We start from the raw sequence: 14,166 nt of genomic DNA, 5'->3' as shown, positions 1-14,166 counted from the left end.
TTTGGTGAAGTTCTTCACATTGGACATTGCAACAATAGTTCAGAAGGTTCAGAAAGAAGAAAAGGAAGCCATGATGATTGGCTGCAAACATGAAAAACAAGAGGCCAAGCAATTGGCTCTAAGCAAGTATTGTGCATTGGACATTGAGACTAAAGTTTAGGAGATATAGAAAGAAGATGCTCTATGGACAAATTTTGTCTATGAAAAAGAAAGCAAAGTTGCTGAACCAGGAAAGGTTGTGACAGATCAGGATGAAAGGTTGCTTCGAAGCCGGAAGAAGCTAAAGAAGGGAGATTGGTAAGTACTAAGATGCAAGACCCTTTGGAAGAAGTCAATCTTAGAGAAACATCAGTGCAACAACCTACCTATTTTAGTGCTTGGTTGGATCCCACAGCCAGGAACCGATTGTTGGCTCTCCTGAAGAAATATAAGGATTGTTTTTCTTGGTCTTAGAATGATCTGTCAAGATTGTATAGGTCATTAGTGGAACACAGACTTCCAATCAAGCCAAATTTCAAACCATACAAGCAGAAACCTAGACGAATGAGTCCGGAGGTGATTCAGAAGGTAAATGAGGAGATTGTTAGGCTTCTCAAAGCAGGCTTTATCAGAACAGCCAGGTATGTTGAGTAGTTATTCAATATTGTGCCTGTGATCAAGAAAAATGGCAAATTGAGAGTATGAATTGATTTTAAAATTTTGAATTTGGTAACTCCAAAGGATGAGTACCCCATGCCTGTAGTGGATTTGCCGGTAAACAGTTCAACAAGGCAGAGGGTCTTGTCTATGATGGATGGGCACTCTGGCTACAACTAGATATGCATAGCAAAAGAGGACGTTCACAAGATAACTTTGAGGTGTCTTGGGAACATTGGGATCTTCAAATGGGTTAAGATGTCATTTAGGCTGAAGATTGCTGGGGCAACATATCAGAGAACAATGAACTCCATCTTCCATGATCTTATTGGAGGATACCTGGAGTATTACATCGATGATATTGTGGAAAAGTCTCAATCTATGGAAGAGCACCTTGTTCACCTGATAGCTGCCTTCGAAAGAATAAGGAAATTCAAGTTAAAACTCAATCCACTTAAATGTGCTTTTGGTGCATCAGCTGGAAACTTCTTGGGGTATATAGTACACAAGTAGAAAATACAGATTGATCAGAACAAAGTCAAAGCCATCATTGAGGCCAAACCTCCGTCAAGTAAGAAAGACTTGCAAAAATTCCTTGGTCGGGTTAACTTTCTTTGATGATTTATTTCTCACACTGGTGGGAAAATTAAAGTTTTTTCTTCTCTGTTGAAGTTAAAAGATGAAGAATTTAGGTTGGCAGTAGAGCATCAAGTTCCTTTCGAAGAAATAAAAGCCTATTTGGCCAAACCTCCAGTGCTAATGCCACCAAGGAAGGACAAACCTTTGAAGTTATACATTGCTGCAGTTGAAAAATCATTAGAAGTCTTTTTGGCTCAGGACAATGAAGAGGGTAAGGAGCAAGCAATCTATTACCTTAGTAGGTTTTTAAACTCTTGTGAATGTAAGTACTCAGCTGTTGAAAAACTGTATTTAGCCTTATACTTTGCAGTAATAAAATTAAGATATTATCTTTTGCCTACCGTTGTCTTGGTAATTACAACCACAGATTTGGTTAAGTATATGTTATCTAGACCTATATTAAGAGGAAGAATGGGCAAATGGATTTTAGCTTTGTTAGAGTTTCATTTGGAATATGTCCTTCAAAAGGCAATAAAAGGTCAGGTATTGGCTACTTTTTAGCTGATCATCAATGCCAAATAGAGTGTCAAGAAATAATGGAACTTGACACCGCAGATTTGGAGCCATGACAGATGCGGTTCGATGGATCAAAGGCTAATGGTCTGGTGGGAATTGGTGTTATGATTACATCACCACAAGGGGCAGAAACCACACATGGTTTCAGAATTGATGAAACTACTTGTTTCAATAATCAAACTGAATACGAAACCTTGATTATTGGACTTGAGATACTTATTGGTTTACAGGCTCATGCAATTGATATATTTGGAGATTCTCAATTGGTAATTAATCAAGTAAAAGGGATCTTTAAATGTTAAAGTGCAAGCATGTTGCCATACTATGTTGCTGCTGTAGATTTGGTTTTCCATTTCCAAGTGGCAGATGTAACTTACATCCCAAGATTCATGAATCACAAGTCCAATGATGTGGCCCAGAAAGCTTCGAATTTCAGAAGAAGGGATAATGCTCAAATAGATATGGGCTAGACAACATATCAGAAGCTAATACCACCTTTAGCAAAACAGGGTCTATTGGTAGAGGCCAATCAGAATGACTTGCAAGAGCAGGATTGGAGATATCCAATCATTCAGTATTTGACTAGCCTTTCTTTGAAAGCCAGCAGAAAGCTTAAGCTACAGTCCATGCAGTTCATAGTGTATGGGAATGCTATTTATAAAAGAGGGGCATATGGTCTCTTATTAGAGTGTTTGGGACCAATGGAAGCATTGACTGCCATGACTGAGGTGCATGAAGACATTTGTAGTGCTCACTAGCCTGGTGTTAAGATGGGATGGTTGTTTCGAAAGCATTCTTATTACTGGCTAACCATCCTTAAGGATTGCATAGAGTATGCAAAAGGTTGCCAAGCATGCCAGAAGCATGGTATGATAAGACATGTTCCAATAACTAATTTACATGTAGTGGTGAAAGCTTGGCCATTTAGAGGGTGGGCAATGGACATGATAGGAAAAATTTACCCATCTTTTTTGAAACAACACTATTTCATTCTAGTGGCTATAGACTATTTTACTAAGTGGGTTGAGGCTAAGCCCTATAAAACTGTGGATTAAACAGAAGTAATTGATTTCATCAAGGAATTGACTCATAGGTTTGGTATTCCACAAACCATAATTGTGGACAATGGGACTGTGTTTCATGGAAAGCTAGTAAAAGCTTTCGCAGTAGAATTTGGAATTAGTCTTGTTAATTCTACTCCCTATTATGTACAAACAAATGGCCAAGCAGAGTCATCTAACAAATCCTTGAAGAAATGAATACAGAGGGTTGTGGAGGACAATCCTAGAGATTGGCACAACTTATTATTAGATGTATTATGAGCATATAAGACTTCCCAAAGATCAAGCACATGAATACTCCTTATGCCCTGGTATATGGGCATGATACAGTATTGCCTGTTGAGATCAATATAAAGTCCTTAAGAGTTAAATGCCAAGACCATCTAAATATTGATCAATATCATCAAAGCATGCATTTGGAGTTAGAGGATGTCAATGAAGCTAGAATTTTGGCATTGAATAATATCCTTTGGCAAAAGAAAAAGGTTACTGTAGACGCGCCCGAACGTCCTGGGCTCCGCGCTGCAAAATGGTGTGAAATCTCGTTTTGTTCATTGGGCTTACTGCAGTTCGGACTCAATGTCATGGTTCTGAATCTAATCTCGCAAAGTGAAATGTAAGACCGATCAATCACTAAAGAGTCCAAATCCGGCAAATCGTTTTTGGAAAATTGATTTTTATAAAGAAGTGCCAAACATGGACTGCTTTGCCAGATACAGAGTCGCCACCTAAATATTTTGTTTTGAGGGAATTTAGGAAACCCTGACCTAAGGCCACGTGTCCGTCATCACCAAAGTTGCCTCGTCTTGGGAACTTGGGTACAAGAGGGGAAGGTCATGCAATGAGCACCCCCATTCGCCCGATCAAAGATTGGCCTTTACTAACATGATATCTTGTTTTTAAAACACATGCGTTCTTATTCCAGTTATTAAACCTAGGATTACTATGTGATGCACACAGCATACAAGTATAGACTAGATTGCCTAAGTTGGAACAAAATATTGCATATTTGTTTGCTTGAAAACAGTTTGAAGTTTGCTATTCGCAAGTATGCTAAATCGAGGATTTCAATGAATTGTTCCAATTCAAGCAATCTAACCTTCACCCATAGGCATTCAGACAGTTAAACACTTAAGCAATTAGCCTCATGGCAAGCATGCTATAATGGCAACATTAACACACATGCAGTATGCTAAAGCGTAAACACTCACAGTGTACTCCGAGCCAAAACAAAGAACTAGTTAGAAATCATGCATGATCCTAGTTCATGTTAAGATGGCTAATGTAACACATACAAAATGCAACTAGAAATAGACTCAGCTATTCTAAGATGGCATATGAATACTACATTGATACATGTATTCAAATAAGAATTGAAATACATTGCAGTTAGTATGATGCGCCAAGTCCAGTGCATGCAAGACAAATGAATGGATGCACACATGCAAGCATAAGGTATGCTAAACAAAATATGTCCTAAAACTAACCATCGTAAGCAGGTAAGTAAAAGGGAGAAAGACGTGGGGTTGGAAGACATTCACACACGCACACACACTTATTACAAAAATTCACCCTCTCGACGGAGGGTCCGAATAAATAATACAAACCAACTAACTAACTAACTAATAAGCTAATTAATTATAACACAACCAAATTGAATAATAAGCAATCTACTTACTAATTATTATAACACTTAATTAATTAACAAATTAACTAATTAAATTACAAATTAAAGCTAACTAACAAGTAAAGCATTTAAAAAAAAAGTAGGCTAGGCTGCCTCAGCTCTGCCTTGAAGAAATTGGAGATGCATGCTCGATTCCCATCTCGAAAGTTCTCCAAATGCTCTGTAAAGGCTCTGCTTGCAGGGTGTCCTTGAGAACTTGTTGCTGGATCTTACCAAAAACATGCTGGGGAATGCACCAATGGCCTGCCGGCCATGAGGAGCTTCTCCCGACCTCCTTGCCGGCCAAGAGTAGGCACTGCCGACCAAAGGTGAAGAACTGCCGGCCAACAACAAGGGGGTGCCGGCCACTGGTCTGCTGTGACACCAAGCTGTAGCAGAGCACAAAACAGAGGAAATGGAGGGTCTCCCAAAGATATGTACGCACTATGCCACCCCATATCACCTCGAAACATCAAGGGAGAGGCATAATCGGATCCAAGACCATCAATCACACATCTCGATGCATGATGGCCGATGGTCCAACTTGTGCAATTCAATGTAAAAAATGAATGCACAAAAACACATAAGTGCCTAGAACTCTATCATGCATCGTCAAGAGTGTTGGCAACCGAGAATTGAGGCACGTTTCATCACTTCAAGTATGAAACGTCTCTCATTTCTCGTGTTTGGCTAACACCCAAGCCAAACACAATGCAATGCATGCAACACAATGCGACTCAAGGATGTAAGTATGCAAAACATCTCAAGCATGCAAACAGCATGGCATACGCAATGCTATGAACTTCATGGCATGCACAATGCGATGTGATCTAAGCATACACAATGCAAAGTATAAGGCACAGACAATGCGATGAACATGGCACACACCATGCGATGTAATAAAAGCATGCAAACAACATGTGATCAAACATGTTCGATGGAATTAAACCAAAATGGATAGACCTCGATTATGCCCAACCTAGTGGCCATTAGTGTTGAAATGATGGTATGAAAAGCATGAAAAAGGCAAGGCAAACATGCCTGCCAATTGGCTCAAGGATCAAAGCACAAAGATGTGACTCTTAAGCACACTTAAAGAGTGACAAGCATGGATATGTGACAACACCATAAGTTCTGAAAACATGCATGGAATGGTGCCAAACCACCCTAGCAAGACAAACAAAGCATGCAAGAAAGCTCAAAGCTCGAAACTAGTAAAGGGACTTAAGCCATGGCCATGCAAACCAAGCCTCAAAGGGGCAAGGGCATCCAAAACAGTCCCAAGGCAAGTCAAGGTGAGACTAAAAACATGCTTGAACCTAGCCAATACAAGCTAGAACAAAAGGCCAAAAACATGAAGCATGCAAGGCTACAAAAGGGGTATTACATTACACCCATTAAAACCAAACATGGCACGGCTTGGACAACATAAAACAGAGTTACATCATGATACAACAAGACCAAAAATGCACTGATATGATGACCCAAAGGCCTAGGCTTAATGGCATGCACAATACTTCATCCATGAGGCATAAAACACCAACTCTTCAAGGCATTGAAAGCATGACAAAGGCAAGTGTATGACCATGAAATATACACTGATATAACACTTCAAATGATGCTAAAGCATGCAAACATCACAAGTTAAGCATGCAAGCTCCCTCAAAACTCAAGGCTAGTCAAAGCATTTGCTCTATAGCTATACTAAACATGAGTGATATGACCATGGCAGCCCAAAACAGTCCTAGAACAGCCCAAAATACGAATAAAATCATGCTAGAGCAAAGCCAAAATATGCTAGAATGATGAGCCAAAACCTCATGCACACAAGGCTAGTAAGCAAGATTTGTTCTACAAGTACATGAGCCACTCAAGAGACTACCAAACCAACTTTAGATAGAGTTATGAGATGTCAAATGATGATCAAAAACCCACTGAAATGGGGCCAATACATGCTAGCAAGACATGTTACTTTGATAAGCCACAAATGGGATTACACTACACATGCAAGAAGCATGCACAAGGTGACCAAACCAGCCATGGACAGAGTTAAGGCAGGTCCTAAAAGTCACAAAAAAGTGCCTGAACTAAGCCTCAAAAGTATAGGGATACATGCTCCTTTGATAGGCCAATAACTCAAGCAAACAAAACAAAAAGAGAGGGGGTCACCCCCCTCTGATTTTAGGCCTCAAAAGCACATGTCTACCACTGAAAATCCACTAGATTTCAGGGCTAAAAGGCAAAACAAAGACTAACTCAAAGGCTTTAAAGCATGGCACAAAACAAGGCCAAACAAGGCATACAAGAGAGTAGAACACCCTAAACACCAAAGAGGCCTTAAACAATCATCAAAAACACTTAAATACAGAACTTTTTTCAGTTAAAGCAAGGCCTAAAACAATATGCAAGGATGGACAAAATAAGAAACAAACAAATGCTTAAAAGGGGAATATACTCACCCTTGAAGCTCAACTTCGAAACCAGCAACCTCTGAGGTCAAAATCCAACTTTCAGAGCTCAAATAACACTCCCAAGAACCTCAGCTCAAACATGGTGGTGTATCACTAGGTGTTGTAGTGCAAAAGTGAAAGAAAAATGGACTTTAGAGCACAAACAAACACAATATATATATATATATAGAGAGAGAGAGAATGAGAAATATATATATATATAGAGAGAGAGAGAGAGATACAACTTCTCCAAAATTGTTGAACCTCTGTAAGGGAGGAAGAGCCTCTCTTTATATAGAGGAATGCAATGAGAAGCTTGTTAAACAAGCTTGGAAAGGGCTTCATCTCTCCATACACTATGGAGGAGGGATGAGTGAAAACCAGCTCGCTCAAAAGATCTGGCGTGAAATCTGCTGAGACAAAGGGTTCTGCCAGCCATTAGAGGTGGCCGTCAGTGCCTTATTGATGGCCGGCAGGCATCATCAATGGCAGGCAGGAACAAAAACAAGGCCGGCAGTGCACCAAGAGAAACATGCTGGAAGGACCAATACATGGTCCAAAAATGGGGCAAAAAGGATACAGGGTTTGGAAAGCTCAAACCTGTGACGTTCCACCGCGAAAGTCGAGTACTCGACGAGCAATCGAACTTGTGGTTGGATGTACCTGCAAGTACAACCAAGTCCTGAGGACGGTCAAAAATGGGGTGTCTACAGTTACCAAAAGCTATAATAAAAGGGTTCGACATATGAGCTTTGATGAAGGGAATTTGGTATGGAAAACAATACTTCCAATAGGAGTCAAAAACCACAAGTTTGGCAAATGGTCATCCAATTGGGAGGGACCATACCAAGTTTATAAAGTCTTGCCTGGAGGAGCTTACCATTTGAAGAATTTAAATGGATATATGCATCCCAGGAAAATTAATGGTAAATATTTGAATCATTACTACCCAAATATGTTAGAAACACAAGGAGTATGGAGTCATCACATGGAAACATCAAGAAAAGTAATAGACACTTGTGTAAATAACAGTGTTTCATTTCATAATAAGTCAAGTACATTTTGCCATAACTTGGCCCAAAATTCATTACAGTGTTTTAACTGTTCCCTTATAATGAGATCTCTACTTCTAAGTGTTGGGAATAGTTGAATGGAAACATTCATTTCATGTCTTTGATTTGATAACCCCTAGTGTGAAGAATGTAGCTTCTTTACATTTTGCTCCAGAGCTAGGTGTAGACCGCCCGGAACTCCGCTCCGCGTGCGAGGGCGGGAATCGTTGTTCTTAGCTACTACAGTTCGGACTCATGTCACGGTTCTGAATCTAATCTCGCAAAGTGCAATGCAAGACTGATAAATCACCAAAGAGTCCAAATTCAGCAAATCGTTTTGGAAAATCGATTTTAATAAAGAAGTGCCAAACATGGACTGCTTTGCCAGATACAAAGTCGCCACCTAATATTTTGTTTTGAGAAATTTAGGAAACCCCGACTCGTGCCTAAGGCCACGTGTCCGTCATCACCAAAGTTACCTCAGCTCGGGAACTTGGATACGAGAGGGGAAGGCCATGCAATGAGCACCCCCGCTCGCCCGATCAAAGATCGGCCTTTACTAACATGATATGTTGTTTTTGAAAACACATGAGTTCTTATTCCAGTTTATTAGCTAATCTTACTACGTGATGCGCGCAGCATACAAGTATAGACTAAATCGCCTAAATTGGAACAAAACATTTCATGCTCATTTGTTTGAAAATGGTTTGAAGTGCTACTCACAAGTAGACTAAAACACGGATTTGCCACCCTCAAGTGGGCTTAGAAAACATGATTTTGCCACTCCGCAAAGTGGGCTTAAAACTCTCATTTTGATGAATTGTTCCAATTCAAGCAATCTGACCTTCATCCACAGGCATTCATGCAGTTATACACTTAAGCAGTTAGCCTCATGGTAAGCATGCTACCATGGCAACATACACATTTCATGTAGTATGCTAAAGCGTAAACACTCATAGTTTACTCCGAGCCAAAACAGAGAACTAGTTAGAAATCATACATAATCCTAGTTCATGTTAAGATGACTAATGCAGCTCATGCAAAAATGCAACCAAAATTGGCTCGGCTATTCTAAGATGTCATGTGATTGCAACTTGATACATGTATTCAAATCGGTATTAAAATATAATGCAGTTTGTATGATGTGCCGAGCCTAGTGCATGCAAGACAGATGAATGGATGCACGCATGCAAGCATACGGATACTAATTGAAATATGCCCTAAGACTAACCATCAAAAGCTGGTAAATAAAAGGGAGAAAGAAATGGGGGTTGGAAGACATGCATCACACACACGCACGCTTATTAAAATAGTTGTGCCCTCTCGACGGAGGGTCCGAATAATAAGTAAACTAGCTAATTTGAGCTAATTAAACTAATTATTACAAAATAGAACTAATTAACTAATCCTAGTTAACTAATTATTACAAAATGAAGCTAATTAACTAACAAGCTAATTAACTAGTCATTACAAACACAAATGAATAGCTAAACGCATTAACTACTTAAGTACAAGAACAAAACATTAGTTAGCTTAAGCAAAGCAACTAAGTAAAGCAAATAGAAGGGGCCTCGGAGCGAGAAGCGCATGGATGCTCGGTCGCCTCGTTCGGAAATCCATCGTGATGCCCCAACTTGCCTCTATTTGCAATTGTTCTCAGAACTCTGCACAAAGCTCTAGATAGCTTTTACTTCACCATGGGAATCTATAGGAAGGCTGTCGACCACTTGTTGGTGGTGCCAACCACCTGCCGACCACCTATGTTTGCTGCAGACCAGAAAAAGTGGTCGGCTAGCCACTTTTTCTGGTTTTCTGACCAGAAAATTCTTTACTTCTCCATTTTGCTGCAATAGAGAACAAGAAGGGGCATGGCAATGTATTTGCAAGATATGTGTGCATAACCACCCTCTCTATCATTTCATGAGCTCAAGGGAGTGTGGTTCTCGACTCTCGGGCCACTAATCGAGCATCGCAATGCATGATGGCCAAAGAGGCAAGATTGTACAATTCAATGTAAATGAATGCACAAATAACACATAAATGCCTTAAACTCTATCATGTATGATCAAGAGTGTCGGCGACCGAGAATTGAGGCACGTTTCATCACTTCAAGTATGAAACGTCCCTCGTTTCCTGTGTTTGGACTAACACCCAATCCAAATACATGCAATGCAACTCAAGCATGCTAAACACAATGTAATGCATGCATACACAATGCAATGCAATATGAGCAACCTAACAATGCTAATGGCATGCATACACAATGCAATGCAACATAAGCATGCAAACAACATGAAAACAAACATGTTCAATGGACTTAAACCAAATATGGACGGACCTCAGTCATGCCCAAAACAGTGGCCATAATGCATCAAATGATGGCATGAAAGCAAGGAAATGCATGCTCATGCATTGGCCCATCAACTAGGCCTAAGAGCACAACTCTCAAAAGTGCTCAAGGAGTGACAAATGTGGAAGTGTGACAACACTATATGCACTGAAATAGTGTATGAAATGGTGCCAAACCACTCAAACAACGCAAGTATGGCATGCCAGAGTCCTTAAGCATGAAAGCTAGTAAAGGGGACTACACAAAGGGGCATGCAATACATGGCACAAATGAAAGAACCAACCATGGACAGAGCTCAAATAGGTCAAGACAATGACCAAAACATGCTAAGATGGGGGCTCAAATGTTTAAGCATGCATGCATACACACTAGGCCATAAACAAGGCAACAATGCACAACCCTTAGAGGCACTCAAAGGGTGAAAGAAGTGGAAACATGGCAATGCTATGTGCTCTGAAATAACATGATAAATGATGCCAAATCATGTACATGTCACAAATGAAGCATACTATGGTGCTCAAAGAACATAGGCACTTGTACTATAGCTATGCAAAACATAAACCAAAAGGGCAAGAAAACCCAAAACAGTCCTAGATCATGCTCAAGGTTAAAACATGCATGGAGTATAGCCAAAATAAGCTAGCATGAAGGCATGAAGCATGGAGTATGCAAGGCCAAAAGGGAGGATTACACTACACCTACCAAAACCAAGCATGAGATGGCTTCGCCAACAAAAATCAAAGTTATATCATGGCAAAATAACTCCAAAAATACACTGAAATGATAGCTCGCAAGCTTAGGCATGAAGGCATACACAATGGCTTATGTTTAAGGCATAAAGCACAAACTCTCCAATGCATTGAAAGAGTGACACATGTGAGTGTATGACCACACTACATGCACTAAAATCACATATGAAATGATGCCAAATCATGAAAATAGTCCAAGCAATACATGTTAGTGGCTTGGAAACTCAAAGCTAGTGAGCTAGATTGAACCATGGCTACACAAAGCAATGCATGCATGACCAAAACAACATAAATCAGAGCTAGAGTATGCTAAAACATGACCAAAAACTTATTAGAGTTGAGCCAAAAGCATGCTAGAATGATGATCAAAAGCATGATGTATGTCAGGCTATTGAATGAAATTGCACTACAAGTGCAAGGAGCATGCAAGGGGCTATCAAACCAACCCAAAATAGAGTTATGGCATGCTAAAAAAACACCAAAAAAAAGCTGAGACGGAGCCAAAACATGCTAGAAAGACATGCTACTTCATAAGGCATACAAGGCTAGTTTGCAAGGATTACACTACAAGTGTATAAAGCATGCAAGGGATGACCAAACCAAGCCAAAACAGAGGCATGCCATACTGAAATAAGGCCAAAAATAGGCTAAGAACAAGCCAACACAAGCTTAACAAACATGCTCAAGTATGAGGCATACAAGGCATGTAACCAAGTTACAAGGAGAGGGGATGACCCTCTCCTATTTAAGACCTCAAAACAAAAGTTTTACCACTAAAAATCCACTGGATTTCAGTGGTTAAAAGGCCAAGAGAAAGTGATCTCAAGGGCCTAAAGTGATGGTGTAAAACAAAGCCAAACAAGGCATGCAAGGGAGTAGATCACCCCCAACACCAAAGAAGCCTTAAACAAACATGTTAAGCACTAAAAATCATAACTTTTTACAGTAGAAAGTTAGGCCTAAAACAACATGCAAGTAGGGCCAAAAGCTTAAACAAAAACAAGGGTTTAAGACGTTAGAAGCTCACCCTTGTAGAACAACTTTAGAGCAACAACTTCAGCATCATTTTTGGATCAAAACCAGTTCAAAAACACCAAAACCAACCTCAAAGTGCCTCAGCTCCAAGAGTATGGTGTTTCACTATGTGTTTGTGTGCAAAAGTGTGATGAAAAGGCACTTTTAAGCACAAAAATGAAGTGAAATGAAGAAGTATAGAGATAGATGATGTGTATAGCTCAAGCCATTTTTTTCTGAGCCTAAGGCAAGAGGGGGGAGGTTCTCTTTTATAAAGAACCAAAGTTCAAGCTTGTTGAACAAGCTTAAGGCCTAAAGCCATCCCTTCATACACGTGTATGGAGGATGGTTTTTGTGCCCTCCAACTGTTACAGCTGGCACCAAAAGATCTTCAGAAAGGTGCTGGAAAGCTAGCTGACCACTTCAAGTGGTCGGCTAGCTACTTCCACTGGTCGGCCGACTAGTGAAAGTGGTCGGCCAGGGAGGCAAGTGGTTGGCCATGGTGGAAAGGTGGTCTGTAACATGAAAGCAAGGTGGTGGTGTGGTGGCCGACCACTTTTGATGGTCCAAAGACCACAAAAACCAGTTGGCCAACCAAAAAACTGGCTGGCAAACAAGAAAAGTGGTCTCCAAGGGGAAGAATTGGTCTCCCACCCTTATTCCACCTTTCAAGCAAGGAAAACAAGGTTTATGCCAAAAACAAACCAAAAAGGATGCAAGATGAAAGTCCAGGGGTCAAGGCGCGCAGCCGGGAGCCTCGAAAACTAGTCTACAGGCACCAAAAGCGGTCAACGAGGGATTTATAACCAACACCACTTTAAACAAGTGCTTACCCTTGAAAACATACCACCCACCTAATTCCAAAGAGACACATAAGAATGTAATATAAAATAACAATTAAGCCTAAGCATAAAAAACATCAAAAGTGACCAACAAAAGACACAACCCATACAAAAACAAACCTGAAGAAGATGAAATTTAAAGCATTCCCAACAGCGTGCTTCCAATCAGAGAACATGCATAAACATCTTGAATAGCATACTTGATTTGTTCATCAGAGAAAACCTTAGCACCCCAATCAAAACTACCCAAACTTGGCAATTCCACGCGAGGAATTCCAACCTCATCGGCTAATCTTGCTAACCCAACCCCTAAAAGATTAGGCTTCTTAAGAATCTTAGCAGCCAACTCACTCGCTTCAATACCGCTCTTGCATTCTATTTCATAATGAGAATTCAGATCAGAAAGTCCACTTCTCAAGCCACCATTACCCACAAAACAAATTTCTGGGTCACCAAGAAAATCCTTTAAGCACTGTGGAATTGAATCCAAGTGATACAATTGAAGCACGAGGCAATGATTTCTGACACAAAATTGCAACATTGCGGGTTCATCGTAATTGGGATTGTACTTGAGGGTCAGTCCAACAGCACTAGTGGTTCCAATCACAGACCTTAACTCTGAAAGGCCTGTGGCAACTAAAGCATCACAATCTACTAGCCTTACAATAATGGAAACTAGTTGCATTTGGAACTTATAAATACCCATCTTTGATAGGAACCTCATTGGTATCTTCATTGTTTGAGACCGATATGGGTTAGCAGTTTGACAATGTTGTGTTCCCTTTAAATACAAAGAGCATATGTTTTCATTGCTCAAACCAGTTTGGTTCAGTTAGGCATTTCAATAAACAGGTACTGAACAAAAATACCTGAAGGGTGGAAAGAGAGATGGCGGCGTTGTCGTGCAGTGGCAGTTGACCGCGGTGCTGATCTCAACCGTGGCGGCGATGGGTTCAATTGAAGGTTTTTTGGATAATGGTAGTGGATGCTGATAGAGAGGAATTAGGCACAGGCTGCTTCCATCGAGAGAGATATGAACCAAATGGGAAATTCTACACCCATTTTATTCAATTGTTTTTGAATTTTTGGCGGGCTTTTTTCATTTGATTTGAGAAGAAATTAATGAAAAGTTTAGGTGAATGGTGAATCTTTTTATCTTATCAGAAAATTTTATGGAAATTCTAATATACA

The 14,166-nt window shown here is 40.2% G+C and overlaps 1 protein-coding gene across 1 annotated transcript; it reads right to left on the bottom strand.

The window, feature by feature from the left end:
• Positions 1–13,111: 13,111 nt before the first annotated feature.
• On the bottom strand, positions 13,112–13,711 carry LOC114297705 (uncharacterized). Its single transcript, XM_028242173.2, has one exon. It carries the CDS (start codon positions 13,709–13,711, stop codon positions 13,112–13,114), a length of 600 nt encoding a protein of 199 aa, XP_028097974.2.
• Positions 13,712–14,166: the final 455 nt, after the last annotated feature.

This window comes from Camellia sinensis, chromosome 5 (assembly GCF_055761805.1).
Source record: "Camellia sinensis isolate YWXY chromosome 5, ASM5576180v1, whole genome shotgun sequence".
Lineage (NCBI taxonomy): Eukaryota > Viridiplantae > Streptophyta > Magnoliopsida > Ericales > Theaceae > Camellia > Camellia sinensis.
This window is presented reverse-complemented; position numbering and strand designations above follow the sequence as displayed.